Genomic DNA, 17,592 nt, shown 5'->3' on the forward strand with positions numbered 1-17,592 from the left:
CCCCAACACCCTCACCCCCCCTCACCCCCCAACCCCTCACCCCCCAACCCCTCACCCCCTCACCCCCAACCCCCAACCCTCACCCCTCACCCCCAACACCCCCAACCCCTCACCCCCAACACCCCCAACCCCCAACCCCTCACCCCCCAACACCCCAACCCCTCACCCCCAACCCCTCACCCCCCAACACCCCCAACCCCCAACCCCTCACCCCCCAACACCCCCCAACACCCACCAACCCCTCACCCCCCACCCCCCAACACCCCCCAACCCCCCAACCCCCAACCCCCACCCCCCAACACCCCCCAACCCCTCACCCCCCAACCCCCCACCCCCAACCCCTCACCCCCAACACCCCCAACCCCCAACCCCTCACCCCCCAACCCCCCAACCCTCACCCCCCCAACCCTTCACACCCCAACCCCACCCCCCAACCCCACCCCCAACCCCACCCTCACCCCCAACCCCACCCTCACCCCCAACCCCTCACACCCCACCCTCACACCCCAACCCCACCCCCCAACCCCACCCTCACCCCCAACCCCACCCTCACCCCAACCCCTCACACCCCACCCTCACACCCCAACCCCACCCCCCAACCCCACCCTCACCCCCAACCCCCCCAACACCACCCCCCAACCTCACCCACACCCCCCAACCCCACCCCCCAACCCCACCCTCACCCCCCAACCCCACCCTCACCCCCTCACCCTCACCCCCCAACCCCACCCTCACCCCTCACCCCCAACCCCTCATCCCCAACCCCCACCCTCAACCCCAGCCTCACCCCCTCCCCCCCCCACCCCCTCACCCCCCACCCTCACCCCCCAACCCCACCCCCCAACTCCAAACCCCACCCACCCATTTCCCCCCTCCCTCCCCCCACCCCCCCAACACCACCCCCCACCCCCCAATTTGCCAGATACTGTATGTCACCTTAAATTGTTGGAACTGCATGACTGGGAGAACAGACTCATCTCAGAAACAACAACATCAAAAGTACATTTGTAAAGCGCCTTTCACATCGGGAGGATGTCCCAAGGCGCTGGACAGACAGAGTTTCGGACCCGAGCTGGGGGCCAGGTTCGGGGAGGGTGGAGGGCGGGGGGGGGAAGCTGGGAGATCGAAAGCACAGTTGAAGAGGAGGATCTTCAGATGTGTCTTCAAGGTGGCGAGGGAGGGGACGAGGCGGAGTGACTGCGGGATGGAGTGCCAGAGGGTGGATGCAGAGTGGCGGAAGGCCTGCCCGCCAATAGTGGGGCGGGCGAGGCGGGGAACGTGAAGAAGGTTCAGAGCACACGTAAAGGAGGGAGTGAACAGGGTGGAGGGGGTGAGGAGGTCACAGAGTTGGGAGTAGCAAGACTGGAGGGCATGGAAGGTGAGGACCAGGATCTTGAACTGTATCCTGTTCAAATTGTATCCTGGCTGGAAAAAGAATCACCAAATCCAAAGATTGTTGAAGTTTTCCCGTCAAAATGGAAAGAAGTTTTCCTGTCAAAATACCATCTGTTCAACGAATGCGAACTGCTTCTTTGATTGGAAACAAGTTCCAAGGGCTGTTTTTTCAGCCAACAGTCAGCTCCAACACTGACGTCTGATGCCACTAGAGACTCGATCAAAGTTGTGACACTGCGTTTGGGATAATGTCACGAGTACTCACTCAGTAATTCTTTGGTATCTCAGGAAGCTGTTAATGTCACTTATTGATACATAATTTACAATTTGCCCAGAACACAGTGGCATATCTTTTTAAACCAAGGTTAATGAAAGATGCTAAATATTTAAGATAAATATTTTCATTAAACAATGTATTTCGCTACACGCAAAAGCAAATAAACATATTTTAAAATCAAACAGGATTCAAATAATGCACATTTGTAACCGCACGAATCAGTTATTGTTTTGCAAGCACAGCGGCAAACATGTTACTCTCAAAGAGGAAAATCTTTAGCAGATGCAATAGATACCGCAATACTTATTTTGGAAAGCGTCAAGAATGTAAAGAGTTAACAGTTCAGTATAACAGTTCTAGGTCCCACTTTTATTAGAAGCTACCTTTTTATAAGATGAACGATGGTAAGATGAACACAATTGAAAATGGTATACCAACAACTGGATGTGAATAAGGTCCAAGTCATGAAAGAAAACTGCGTTGTATCAGAACACCAAAAATAAGCCATTCTTCAAGGCTGTTTGTTTTTAAAGGTCTTAAGCCACATAAATTAACTACAGCTGAGACAAGAAGTTGTCTGAACTAGACCCTGGGTTTTAAAATGTTAACAAAATGGAAACTATCATGATAAATTTCAAACTTCTGATTTTGTTTCTTGTAGCAACAGTATACTATATTTGCTAATATACTAAATATTTTGATTTTTAATTTACTTGTATTTCTGTCAGGTTGATTGAATCGTTGGCTAGTTTCGAATTTCAAAGACGTATCAGGAAATATAACACTCAAAGCACTACTGTCGCACCTCTGAACAGCGGGGGTTTGAAAGGAGTCATCTGGGCTAGAATTCAATAACTTCATAACTTGTTTTTTTACTTGTTTATTATTATTATTATTCATAATTGCAATCCTCACATTATAAGAAACAAATGTAATCATAAAAAATAAATGAACATATATATCCGGTAGACTATTTGGAGCCTGGATACCATCACGTAAAACTGCATTCAGCAAAGAATACTGAAACTTGTATATTGTTTCTTTATTCGCAGTAACAACATATTCAGAAGGCAGCTGGTGCAGGGACACAGCAAAATATGTTTTTTCCATTTTGGAATATATAGAAATAAAACATGGTAACCAAAACATCTTTAACAAAAGTTCCCATTTTTTTAAAAAAAGGTGAAAGGATATTTACTGAAACCATATTCTTTCAGAAAGAATTAGACATCAATTATCAGAATCAACGTCAATTATTTGAGCTGTTACAAAAACACAGATAACTCCCAGTTGAGAATCAATTCTAATATGTTTTTATGAGTGAAACTCAGCCCTGCTCAAATTGGAGCTTGCAAATACTACAATGAACATTTATTCTTTCTACATAAACAAAATGCTACTCCTGATGGTAGCTCCCAGGCGGACAACAACAAAAATTTCCATTTATGTAACACTCTTTACACAAGTAAACACAGGTAGCGTCTTGGAGCACTTGTTAAGATTGACAATTAAGATTACATTTTGCACAGAAATTCCAAATTTAAACTGAGAGCAATATTTTAGACTTAAGACAACAATACGAATAGTGGTTCTGTTTTTGTTCATGTATCTTTAGCATATTGCTCTTGCGATTAAGTTTGATTCAACACAAATTACAAATCTAGTTTTACCATCTCACCAAAAACAGTTCCACAAAAAAATTGCCAGCAATAATTCCTAACTCTAATTCCTTAGTTGAAAAAGTGTGCCAAATAACATTAGTTGCAAGTCAACAGAATAGATGTAATAGGAGTCACAAATTACTACACAAGTCAGTTGGATAAGAACTAGTCATAGCACCTGCAGGAACACTGCTCTGATGTGGTCTGTTTGCAGAGTTTCCTTAGGTCTGCATGACTAACTCCCAGTTAACAGCAGAATGTATCATGGGCATAGACTTACAGAACTGAGCCCAAATGTAAGGAAAATAAATTAAGATGCACTTGTTGACAACAGTGCACCAAGATAGATACAAGTCATGTATCTTCAGCAAACTTTTGATGTTTAAAGTCTGATTTTCCTCTGCCAAAGATGTATTGTTTGAGTTTTTACCATAGCACTGGCCTGAACACTAATCTTTGTTGTAGGAAAAATATTATATCTCAAGTTTTTTCTGGATAGATACAAGTCACGTGTCTATGCTGAATAATTCAAAATACACAATATCTTCTTCAAGTCTGTTTTCCTTATTCAGTTATCTGTAAGTTATCCGCAGTTACTGTTTGGGAAAACAACCAGCAGAGATAGAAACTAAAGGATGTTAAAGGTATTTTATATAACTGATTTCTAAAAACAGTTGCCAGTGTTATATGATCGGATCATCAAGATGTTGAGTAGGATGACACAAATATGCAAGACAAACTTGTTCCTCAAACAAATGTACTGACTTTTAATATATTCTGTCTATAAATGCTAGATTACCATCATTCTGACTTTGTACTTACCAAAAAAAAACCTTGCTTTTTATGCAAATTGTATCCAACATCTATATTTTAACTTTTGCTGCAATTCTGTATGTATGCCTGCAAATATTATGATTTGTAATCTTTCTGTACAAAAAATGCAGAGTTAAAGAGTCACAGCGGACCGAGGTCAAAAAAAATTCTTCTGGGAGTATTTTTGATGTGCAGCCGGCATAAGGCATTATAAATTGTCATGAAGTGTGCTTTACTTCTGTTCATTACACTATAAGTTAAATTACCCCATTTGTTAATTTTGAAAACAAAATTCTAAATGTAAATACTGTAAAACAAAAGTAATTCTCCTATCTGCACTCACTTCAATTACTGGTTATCTCACTCTGATCTTTAAAAACAAATACCATTTTTGATCTCGTGCTCTAGATTTTCCAGATCTTCATTACTTCTCACATTGCTGGATTCAACCGTATTTTCACCTATTGCTGACACATTAGGATGTGCCACCTCTAATAATACCATAGATTCATATTTCTCTGAGGGTATAATCAAAGTGGTAGGACCATCATCCTTTGTATTATGTACTATTTGCCCTTTTACATTGTATCTTTCATTTGTATCTTTAGTGAAGGTATGTTCGTCGACATTCTTAACTGCATTGCTTACAGACTTTGTAAAATTCTCTGTGGATAATCCTTGACCATCTGTTTCAGTCATTTCTAAGACCAGCTTTTCTTCATTAGGAACATTTGACTCTACTGAAAGAGAGCTGGTATACAGATTTCCTGAGTGCAATGTTTCTCCAGGCACTCCCATTGCTGTTGTGACCGACTCATCTTTCTCCATAATCTTAAATATATTGTCCAAATTGGATGGTGTGTTGCTCTGGATGCAAGTGTCCAAGTCCAGCAAAAAATGAACTTTTTTGCCAGGTTTAATAACATTCTCCTTTCCAACATATACGGTTTTCTCTTCAGAATTCTGAAGCTGCAGTGACCTATTTTGCTTCAACTCTTTTTCTTCCTTACATTCAGTCTCCCAAATTTTATCCACTGATTTCTCCTGACATTTAGCAGGCTGATTTAATTGTGTTTTTTCTTCTTGATCATCTGCTTTCACAAAGGAGGATTGTGGCTGCTTTGTTTCATATTCTGCATCCCAGTCTTCTTCACAAGCAACATCTTTTGTGGCAAAGAGTGTCTTCCCTTTAAATAAAGTGGGAGCAATTTTGGCACCACTATTTTCTCTTGTGTGCTCCGCTTGTTGCATGGTATCAGAGTGCCCTCTCTTCTGCTGCCAGCTGCCTCCAGCAATCCCTGACCAACGAGGTTGCTTGGATGATGAAAATGAATCTTGGCTGGAGAATGACGAGTTTTCTTCTTGACTTCTCTTCCTGTTTCCAAAATCTGATCTGAATGATCTTTCTCTGCTAAAAGTACTCCCTCCGCTCTGATCTCCTCCACCTGCCCTCCAGCAATTGGAATTTGGACCACCATTATACTTTCCGTTGGTCCTACCAACATTCCTCTGTTGCCATTCAGTTCCATCATTTTGACCGTTTTTCCAGTTTCCAGAGCTTCTCTGAGGTGAAGCATTCCTCAAATCATTTCTTGAGAAAGAAGCCCTTGATTGACTAAAGCTACCATTTCGCCTTTCAGTGCAGGAAGTCTCACCTTGGGTCTCCATCGATTTAGGATCATCCCATTTTTGTGTTCCAGTGCTGGATTGTAAAAAGCTGTTCTGTTTCCATCTTCTCTCTGGAGAGATTGTTTCCTGATATCTATTGACAACCTGACCAGCATTACCGTAATTCTGACTTTGTACTGGCTTCATCTGACTAGGATAAGACCCTGTGCTATAAGTTACATTATTCGGATATACAGCACCTGTGGAATTCTGTTGCTGATTCACACATATAGGTACTGAACCATGGCCAACTGCAGTAGGTGTTCCCCTGTAACAGCAACAGGAGGTCTGAGGTATGTGGCCACAAGGGCTGGTGCTGATATTTCTACATGTGGCTGAACTGCACTGACCTCCAAAGCAAGAAACCTGTGGAATCATATTATAAGGACTCATAACAGCATGATTCAGCAAATAGGCAAGAACATCCAGACGTATGGGCACAGTGACTGAAGATAAGTTCCCTGCTTTCTGAAGGGAGTTGCCCAATACTGAAGGCTGCATGTCTTTCTGAGTGGATCCCGGAAGTATTTGAGTTTCCAATGCACGATTTGTGATTCCACCAGAGCTCATTACAGTATTAGGATTACTCATAAAAGAGGATGTCTTTTTCAAGATAGAACTGGTTTCGATGTCCTTCCTTCGATGGTTCTCTCCCTTGTGAAGACCTACCACAGCATTATTGTGGCTTGAACTGGGCTCTGAGGTGGCTGTTATTTCACTGGATCCACTAGGGGCAGTTCCCACGGCTGTCATGCTAATCATTTCTGACTTCACTTTAGCATGTGCATTTTGAGAATCTTGTATACTGTAATGTAAAAAGTAAAAGTATTGTTGGTTTTATTACAGTACATTTACATTAGATTGGGCAATTGTTTGGATTTAACACTATGCAAAAGAATTCATTGAGCACAAAATGTTCACAGCCTACTAAAAGTGTATGTTTATGATACTATAAAGCTTTCACTGTATGGAAAGTTACTTCTTGAGCTTTAGCATTAATCAGATATATCAAATGGAGAAAAGTGCTAACAATCTAAGAAAATTCTACAGTCAATTCACTTTACAATATATTCTATGAAGCGCTTTGAGGTGGCTAAAAGATATGAAAAGCGCTATATCAACTGCAAGGAATATTATTATTATAAAATGGTGGGGTCCCACACTGGAAGCCCCCCCAAAATAGCAGCATGTCAGAGAAATGTGGCCATAAGGGCTAATATTTCTACATGTTTCTATGCTGCATTGGCAAGACAGTTGTGGAATTATATTATGAGGACTCATGACTTTAGCAATTTTAAAATAATTAATTTGTTCTATTAATATAATCCTGAATTGGTAAACTTTTACCTATTCAAAATATACTTGCAAACTTGGCTATTATTTTAAAGTTTTTTTTTGCTGTCCACATTTCAAATGTATTTTAAATGTTTTTAAAATCACTGCTCCCTCCCTCCCTCCCTCCCAACAAACAAACAAACAAACAAACAGTAAAGTCAATGTCCTATATGTGCTACATCACAAAAAAAAATAATTTGGTCACTCAATCCATGACTGTTTGTGGGACACTGCTGTGCGCAAATGGCTGACGCATTTCGCCCACAAAAATATAGTCAATTAACTTTGCAATATATTCTGTGAAGCTCTTTGAGACGTCTCGAAGATGTGATAAGGCGATGTATCAAATGCAAGGATTATTATTATGACAGCATGACCAACAAACAGGCAGTGTAATGTTTTCTGGTGCATTTCTTTTTATGTCCTCATTCCTACTCTGAAATATACTCCCCTTTCCAACCTTCGGATGTTTGTCCTATCTGAACCTTATATCTGTATGAAATGTCCTGCTTCATTTGTGTCTCACTGTACTAACCCTAAGTGTACCTGACTAGTATTCTCTTCAGCATTCCTCCACTGCTCCCCAATGACCGCGTGTTTGAAGCCTTGCTGCTTTATTCAAATATATATGTTCCACTCAAATTACTATTGTCAATGCCCATTCTCACACTGGGTCACTCATAGTTTATATTCATCTAATATTGTACTGGATTTAATGACTCACCTCTTTAGCACTCCAGATCCTACCCAGTGTGAAGAGCCTACAGTTTATAAATGCTGCTGTTCTTGGCTTCCTACTGCAGTTCTCACCTTGAGACCATCTCACCACCATCCTTATCTCAAACCAGATCTGCCACATGAAATTCTAATGGGAAGAAGTTTCACCTGGGTCTAGATATACTCTTTTTTTATGTAGAGTTTCGGAGCTTCAGGAATTTGGCAAATTCTCAAATGCAGCCTTAATTTCGGAGATGATACTCTTCTTTTAAGAATCACTGAAAACCGACTTCAAAGTTAAAACTGAATTCAGCCATTTGCCAAATTCTGAACGCTCCAGAATAGAGTAAGAGTCCAGATGGATTTTCTCATCAATTATAATTTTTGAGAAAATTAAACAATAATTAGACTTGCATTTCATATAGCGCCTTATCACGTTGTCAAAACATCTCAAACAACTATATGTGAACCTATATTACACATTTACAGCTCTCAGGCAATAGTAGAACACACATTATTTCCTTCTTTGTTATTTCTTCTGAATGTCAATATTACCTACTTAGAAAACGCTTTAACAACTTTGTTTCAAAAGATGAAAATTAAAAGAATTACACTTAGCTCAAAAGATTTTATTCACACCAGAAAAACAATAATATTCTGTGAGTTAGCAAAATCTTACTCGAAATGAATTAAATTCACTCACAGAGATTTTGCATCAATTTTCTCTTAGTTGCAACTCAAATCCCAACATCACTAAAATGTGAACGTTTCTGAGAACATCATTTCTAACATTTCTTCCAAAAATGTACCACATCTATCTGAAACACTGGGAAGTGTTAAACTTCCCTTTCCCCTGCGGCTATGCTTTTAGAAATGCATAAATCTTTAAAAAATGAACACATGTAAAATCGACCTTTTGGGCTTAAATATTTACAAGATGATATAAACTATGCAAAATTCCAACTAACATTTGCAGTACAGTGCTGCACCTTACACCAACTCTCACGTTTCCTCCTTTAGCTGGTTTCACCCTGTGTTTTGGGTGAGGTTTGTGACCCCCCCAAGTCTTACCCTTCTTTAAGTGTTGAATTCTCTCCTCTCTGCAGTTCCATCCAGATCTCTGGCACCAGCCACCACTTCTCCTCTCACATTGACCATCACCTGCAGTCGCACCAGCAGCTCCAGGTTGTAATGATGAGATCAGCTCAGCCTCAGCACCAGTGAGTAGCACAGGTTTCTCTCCAGGATGCCACAAGCATCCAGTGAGGTTTGGGGATAGAACAGACGCACTATTTCGGACCACACCCAAACCAGATGAGAAAATAGTTCAGGTACTGTACTGGACAGGGATGTTGAGTTAACTGTTGTTACAATGATCAGGTATGTTTCTCTGATCTGTGTAAATGTGTGTTGTGCTTATTCTATAAATACTGAAGGTTGGATGAGTTAAATAAATACAATGTTAGTGTGGAATTATTTGTTATTCTTATATCCGATTTTATTCTCAAAGCCCCTTCCTTGCCTTGGGTTCAGTGGCACAATTTTGGGGTGATATTCCATTCCAGTTTTTGTTCAGTTTTTGCATTCAAGCTGCAAAGGAAAGTTTGTTCAGCAGCAACATCTCAGCTGTTTGCAATCCTGCTTTTATTCTGCTTCAGTTTTATTTCATTTGCAGATAGAATCAACTGCTTCCAGTCACACACTTCAGATGTGTTAAAATAAAACACAATTTCATAAGACAGTTTTATTGTTAAAGATACTTTATTTTTGACTTCCTTAACAGGAAAAGTAACATTAAGCAAAAACACATTCCATTCGATCAGTTATTTTGAAAATTAACTAAAATATTAATTAGACCCTACCTCATTTTGCATGCAAACTACATGAAACTGCTCCACAGATTTCACATTGATAAATGTTTTTTTCATTATACAGAATATTTTTACAAAAAAAGGATTTCCTGATCAGACAATAATTGTTGTTATGGTTATTTAATATGAATACAAATAATATTCTCAAAAAGTTGAATAGAAAACTAGCTCACTCGCAAAGTTATGCCATGAATCAGCAGCAACATTTTTTTTTTAAATGCACTGCACAAAGCTGAGTAAAATTAAACTGAATTCTCAAAAATATTCCACTGGGCACTTAGCAATTGCAGTATTCCGATTCATTTTACTGGTTAAAACAAAGCACCATTGTAGTTTGTGTGTAATGTTAATAATTTCAATGTGCCATAAAGCCAATGTCTTCCAAGCAATTTCTTAGCATAAATGGTAGACACTATTATGTTTATTTCGGCCATATAAAAAAAGAATAAAATGTACACGTGGCTGTGCTATTTAAAACAAACCGCACGCTCAGATTATCGGCTTCCACCACAACTGTATAAATTCATTTAAAATAGGACTATTTAGCATATTGTAATAACAAAAATAAATTCTGTTGGAGGGGCTGCTTTACACCAGCGTCGCCACGGATCGCTCTACTTTTTTCTCCTCCAAACGTCTAGCAGGGAGCCGATATTCATCCCCACTTAAGTCTGGCTGGATCTCAACATCTGAGTACAGAACTCTCTTGAGTGCCTTGACTTTTCTCAGTGTCAAGAAACTCACCACTGCACTCCCACAATACAAGCACGCTGAAATTAGACCAAACAAGGCCACAGAAGCATCCCCTCCCTGGACATCGCAATTCATAAAGGTGTATCCGCGACCAGCATACAAACGGTACCTCAATCTACATATTTCTGTGCCATTCACCTTAATTATCAGATGCAGATAGAGTCCTACAGCTATGATGTACCCGATACAGGCAAGCACATTAAACACCACCTCCCCTGTGAGCAGTTTAAAGGAGAGGCGGTGAGGAGGTTTGGCACCACCCACCAGGAAAAGTAGCGTGAGGGAGCCCACAACAATGGTGAATGCGACCCCTCCATATACTCCTGGAGCTCTCATCTGACTGTACTGCATGTCGAGCTCCCGCACCTGCTTCAGCTCTGTGCCTTGGAAGGGACTGTAGGCCGAGTCGATGCTGAAAGCTCCAGCCCCGAGTCCTCCCATCGATGTGTATCCAGATATCGCTACATGGGAAGCGGCTATGCAGATCAGGACCATGAGATTGGTTATAAGTTCTGAAAACTGCAAAACACCTGTGAACAAAAACGCAAAGATTGTAAACATTGTAAATATAAAATTTATGAAACTGTTATAAAAACTTTTATAAAACTCTTTTGTTTTCCATTTTTCACTAGTGACAGGTATTCTGGTGACTGGAGACGGACTGCGGTGTTTACAGCTCTGTATTGTTATTATCCTCCTCAGGAATTATGGTATAATTTGTCTGATGAACCCGATTGCCAGGACAATGGCTGCCATTATTTGTGCCCACCTGGGAAACTGTCTGATGCAGTAGGCTTACACTTCACAGGGCAAAGTTTCAATCCTGTCTGCTCTGATAGAACGAATGCCCCAATAGAGATCAGACTGTATTTGCCTCTTCTCGTGGAAATACAAAAGTGTCAAGTGAGTCACCAAGATGGATTTGCACACTGCTGAGTGACTAAATCAAGAGCAACATTTGCAAGAGACCTGGACATGGTCATTCGCTTACCCTCTTAGTCGACTGTTGCATCTCATAAAATATGATTTTCTTTCTTAAAAAAGATAAATCATTTCATTTATGGACATCAGGATGTCAAATGTGTATATGGTCAATCCTGTAAACATTACACTCAATGGTAAACTGGTAAACATACTTTCTAAATTACAAATTTTATGTCTGGGCTGCGTCTACTTTATTCCCTTTTAAAGTTCAGTGTGAATCTTTGTATACGTATGGACAACAGGAACTCCCCTTAGATACATGGCAGTTATGCTTTAAGACAATAGTTGTCATCATCAGAATACTTCTAATTTAAAGATTAATTGGTTAGTTATCTCTTTGCACTGCATGGGATGCTGCTGGTGTAGATTAGTTGCCATATTCTGTATAATAATCCTTGCATTTAGCAATATCTTTTTACACTATTTCTTACATTTAAAGATAATTCATTGTATATGTTTTGAGAGCATTTCACACAATTAAATGGAAACATTCTTTATATTTTGAAAGTGAAGGGAAAGAGGAAATTGTAATCAACTCTCCATAACACAACAATATCCTACAACAGCCATGAAGCGAATTTCAACTGGGGATTGTTGGCCAGGACACTGGAAGACTCTACCTTCGCTTTTCAAATACTACTACTACTAACAATAATAATCCTTGAATTTGATAAAAGCGCTTTATCACATCCTTGAGATGTTTCGAAGTGCTTCACAGAATATACTGTAAAGTGAATTGACTATATTTTGTGGGCGAAATATGGCAGCCAATAGCGCACAGAACATACTTAGACAGAAGTCCGTAACTCTGTCGAGCTCCTTGGGACGTCCTCCCGACATGAAAGGCGCTATACCAATGTAATTTTGTTGTTGTTATTTTAAAAATTCATTAAAAGAAAACTTATGGAGATAATTTGTAAATGCACAACAATAACAGAACAGAGTTAAGTTTAATTTTTGGAACGCACAATGAGAATATTTCGACATTAACCACCAGCAATTCAAAAAACAAACAGTTTTAGTGCTGAAAGAAGTTTAACCTCCCATGTCTATTAGCATTAATTATTTCATTGTTATGATGAATAAATCCTTTGTAAAATGTAGCTGAAAATAGCTGTTTTGCTGAATTTGAACAAGATAGCAGATTTAAATGACTACTTTTTCTAACTGAGGTTTCATAATGTTTTCTGAACTTTCAAGAAAGCAACTTTGATGGACGCTTCAAAAATAAACGTGAAATAGATTTTATTAAAAAAAACTTGTGGAGACAATTTGTAAATGCATTCAGAATAAAGATAAGAAAACAAAATACTGTACCAGCATCCCAAAAGTACATAGTTAACATTTGATATTTAAGCTCTCAAGTATAAAGCTAAAGTTTCAGGTTGAAAATAACCACTTTCCCTGATCGCACACTTCACACTATTGTAACAGTCTCTAATTTGTTTATGTTTCAAAGGGCTTGCTTGGTACTTCCAGCAATTTCCAACACATGGTTCACATTTTGCAGAAAACAAGGATAATGGACTTGTTGGCTAAGGAATGTGATAGCATTTCTGTAGTGTGCATAGTTACATTCAAACAAAGCAACAGAAAATACACTTCATTTCATTATCCTTCATTCTGATTTCAATTGTTTTAAGAAAAATAATGTGAAATAAAACATCCTACATAAAAAAAATCCTTCAAATGGTGGAGGGTTAACTGAAGAGTTGTTCTGTAGCATTTGATACCAGAAACATAAGAATTTAATAGATTCTTTAATGTTTAAAGACACCATTCCAGTATTCTAAAAACATACACCTAGTTGTAAATTTATACAATGAAAGGGTTCAAAGGAAATTTAATTCAACTACTGCATGCATGTCTTTACCCAGAGAACATGGAACTCACGTGGTTGAAGCAGAAAGTAAGAATGCATTTAAGAGGAAGCTCAATACATACATAAGAGACGAGAATAGAAAGGTATGGGGAAGGGAGGAATTGATTAGGATAGGTGGAGAATCATGGAGTATCAACCCTGGCATATCCTAGTTGGGCAAAATGACCGGTTCAATGTAAATATGTTTTTGTGACATTGACTCAATTGTTTGAATCTCAGGCGTTTTAATTTTCAATTGGCAAATTAACCAAGATTTTACATTTGATGATAAGTGAATGCGTCTTGAAAGAAAATATTAAGAGCTTAAAATTTTATTTTTTTTAAAAAAAGAATATGTTTAGATTTGAATACATACAAAAACTGCAGAACTGATGAAGAAAACATAATGGTATCTTTGCCACACACTGAAACAGTGAAGCTGTCATCAAATGCTTCTTGCATGACTTCTACAATTCCAAGGTGAGGATGTGGCACAATGTAACAGAAAAACCTACAGTTACCAGTTTAAAAAGTCTATAAATGTGATATTGGTTACTCCAAGTTACAATGCACTTTGGCAGAAACAGCCCAGGAATAGTCTTAATCTGGTATCTAAATTGCTGTCCAGCATAATAAATTCTGTTCTGAAGTCCGTTGCCACTAAGCTTCCCTGAAAATGATCCATAGCGACCAAAAATTAAAATGAGGTAATGTAGTTTTTAAAAAGTCAACAAAGCACAGGGAAACTGACATATATACATACGCACACAGTGCAATTTATACAGCCTTTATACTAATATATATATATATATACTGTATACAATTTATACTACCCTTGAAAACAACCTGAAAAGTGGCTTCAGTGAATTGACTGTGTATTTGTGGGCGAACGCGGCAGCCAATTGCGCACAGCAATGTCCCACAAACAGTTGTAGATTGAAAATGACCAATTTATTATTGTTTTTGGTTTGGGAGGGATTATTATTAGGCGTGTGGAGTAAGGAAACTTGCCCAAGGTGTCGCCCTGCCTGGAATTGAACTCAGGTCTCTCGTTTGCAAAGCGAGTGCTCTAACCACTGAGCTACAGGACTCCTCCTAGGTGACCTTTCTCTCTCTAGCCCAGGTGTACCGTGGTAGTCTCCTAACCATTACCTTGGCCGTGACCAGCAAAGTCAGCACAGACGAGAGGTCTTCCTACTTCGTGATTCAGTTACACACAAAAAATGGACAGGAAGTCTTAAAATTCCTTGAAATTAAAAGCTACTCCAACACACGATTAAAATGTTACACAGTCTCACTAGTAAGATAATGAAGCAATGAACTAGAGTGTCAAAAGTGTGACCTTGAGCAATTGTATGTTCCTCAAACATTTAAGAAAATATATAGGAAAGCTTCATGTGACTATCTGTTCCGTAACCCTTCCAAAGGAATCTTAATGAAAGCATGCCATATATAATAGGGCATGGCACCTCTTTCCCCCTGTCTTGTTGCAAACCCACCTTTGTTTTGTATTATTAACATCTCTTTAACCCATCATCCCCTGTTCCTCACCCCATTTTCTCCTTTGTCTTACTTGTCCTGCCTCCCCACTCGCTGTTAGTCCTTAAAAGCCTTTCCCTCCCAACATGCCCCAGTTCTGATGAAGGGTCATGGATCCGAAACATTGACTCACTTTCCTTTCTCCATAGATGCTGCCTGACCTTCTGAGTGTTCCCAGCGACTTCTGTTTTTCTTCATATATAATATTTATATTCCCTGATACTGCCAGATCCTAAATAATTCCCTTTTCACCTATACAATATTCTAACACAACTAAGAAAAACAACCCTGAAATATAAAAGTAAGCCAAAGACATCTGACATGAAGTTCAAATTACTAATCATTAGAATAGGTTATTCTCTCCTTTAATTCCTTCAAAAAGTTACCTTCATGAAATCCAATCTACCCGCTCTGTTAATATCACACATCTTCTGTTCTGTCAATGTGCTCACACAGTAGATAACTCCAAACACTTTTACCTTACTTCATGGACTACCTGGTTATGATGTGTGAAACTTTGCCTATAGGTGGAGCCCTAGTGAAAACTTTAGCAGATAATCCCAGCGAGTTAAACAGAATCACATGAAATTTGAAACAATTTTAGCATATTCTCTGCAAAGTAACAAGTTCACAGATGTTTCTATCCTAAAGTTTTAATTGCTCATAGAAATACAACTGGCTGTAGGCTGGCCAAAGAGGTCATGGGTACTGAAACCACATATTCCATCAATATATCTAGCTGATTATCAATGTAGTGATGAATAGTATAGCAACATTAATATGTTTGAATTTATTTTGAATTAATAACAGCTTATACAAAAAGGTCGGATTCCATTGGCACCACCTCAGAGGCTGCACTGCGTTTCCACACAGTAGAAGCCGCTGGGGGTTTTGTGCTTTGTGGCTGTGCCGCCCGTAACTCTCGGTAAGCCAAGACTCCAAAAACCACTCCGGCAATGTAAACAACAATAAGCATGACAGCAAAGATGGAAACTGCAACCTCTGTGCCAAGTATGTCACATTTTACAGAGGTATAGCCATGCCGGTTATAGAGAGATTCTCTCCTTTTGCACATGTCAGTAGCATTTGTTTTCTTAATGTAATGAAGGTACAGTGCTACTCCTATGAGGTAAGCCAGACCTGAAAGAACATTTACAACACATTCTCCAAGCAGGACATTTGCATTTTTGTTGCTCCCCATCACACATCCAACTATGAGAAAGGCCAAAGCAAAGGCAAACAGAATAACACTGATCCCTACAGCACAGTACACAGTTGCCGACTTCTTATAGTTGTATTGTACATCCAGTTCACCGATCTCCTGGACTTCCTTCCCTAGAAATCCACTGTTGGCATAACCCATGATGTAATGATAGGTACTCCCGAAGCCTCCGATACTTTGGAACCCTGCAGAGGCACTTTGGGTTGTTGCAGCACAGATCAGGACCACCAGGTTCAGAATGATCTCAACCAACTGCAAGAGTCCTGTAACAACCAGAGCGAGGAAGTAGTTAGTGGTCATACCAGCAGCAACCAGCACACCACCAGCCCCACAACACCTTATCGCAATAGTACTTGCATTCTCCTTTTTGATCGTGCTTACAGTCACCTCTCCCCTCCTTCTGGCTTGGGGTCAGACTCCACCACTGTTAAGCGCTCTGGGACATAACCCAGTGGGAAGGACGCTATATAAATGCAAGTTGTTGTTGCACAAAGAGAACCAATCCACAACGAGGCATTGACAGACAGCTAAGAAATTTGCAAAATAGAATACAGATTCAATGAAATTTGTTTTTTTTCAAAACATAAGGTTATATATCTCTCTCTGAGCCATATGCTTGCTACAAAAGGCTGCAATGCACTGAACGGGCATTCACTGAAAATAGCCTTCCGCCACTCTGCATCCACCCTCTGGAACTCCATCCCGCAGTCCCTCCGACTCGCCCCTTCCCTCGCCACCTTCAAGACCCTTCTCTTTGACCATGCTTTCGATCGCCTTGCTTCCCACGCTGCCCTCCCCAACCCCGACCCTCAGCTCGGGTCCATAAATCTGTCTGTCCAGCACCTTGGGACATCCTCCTGACGTGAAAGGCACTATACAAATGTAATCTTATTGTTGTTGTTTAACTTGCGTCTTATTTGCTTTTTTGAAACTCCCAAAGTGACACCACTGAAATCAATACTTTACGGTTTCTAATGTTAGATGGTTCCTAAATTAGACCTAAATCACACAAAATATATTTGTAGAGCTGAAGTTTGAGTTTAAAGAATGCAATGAAATTTACATTTATATAGCGCTTTTCAGGTTGGGAGGACTTTTCCAAGGTCTTCAGTTTTTAACTCTGACACTACCCTGGGTGAAGGGTGCTATATAAATACAAATTGTTGTTTTGTTGGATGGGCATCCAAGCTGAAGATAGGAGCAGAGGGGTGATGGAGAAGGGAAAGATCACCAAAAATGCGGTCAAAGAGGTACATCTTGAGACATGCTTTGAAAGAGGGGAGGTAGGCTATGAGTCGGAGGGACTCCGGGATAGAGTTCTAGAAAACAGGGGCGGAATGGCTAAAAACCTGCCCACTGACGGTGGGATAGATAGGGCAGAGGACATGAAGCAGGCTGGTAGGTGCTCATTGAGTAAAGGGAGTGACTACGTGGGCAGGGTTGAAGGAGTTTGCAACACCATGGAGGAATTTAAAGGTGACAAGCAGGATAGGGGC

General features: G+C 40.1%; 1 protein-coding gene across 4 annotated transcripts in view; it reads right to left on the reverse strand.

Annotated features, from left to right (window-relative positions):
• Positions 1–9,608: 9,608 nt before the first annotated feature.
• Positions 9,609–17,592, reverse strand: part of si:ch211-191a24.4 (uncharacterized protein LOC100150331 homolog) — a 28,822-nt gene continuing 20,838 nt past the window's right edge. For 3 of the 4 annotated variants that reach the window (XM_042332464.1, XM_042332463.1, XM_042332465.1), the window contains exon 5: positions 9,609–11,020. In XM_042332464.1, the coding sequence (XP_042188398.1) occupies positions 10,326–11,020 (695 nt within the window). In that variant the 3' untranslated portion in view covers positions 9,609–10,325. Of the gene's footprint in view, positions 11,021–15,040; positions 16,360–17,592 lie in introns of those variants that run through there. The other variant, XM_042332466.1, reaches the window with a different exon arrangement.

Source organism: Callorhinchus milii, unplaced genomic scaffold, assembly GCF_018977255.1.
Source record: "Callorhinchus milii isolate IMCB2004 unplaced genomic scaffold, IMCB_Cmil_1.0 Scaffold2, whole genome shotgun sequence".
Lineage (NCBI taxonomy): Eukaryota > Metazoa > Chordata > Chondrichthyes > Chimaeriformes > Callorhinchidae > Callorhinchus > Callorhinchus milii.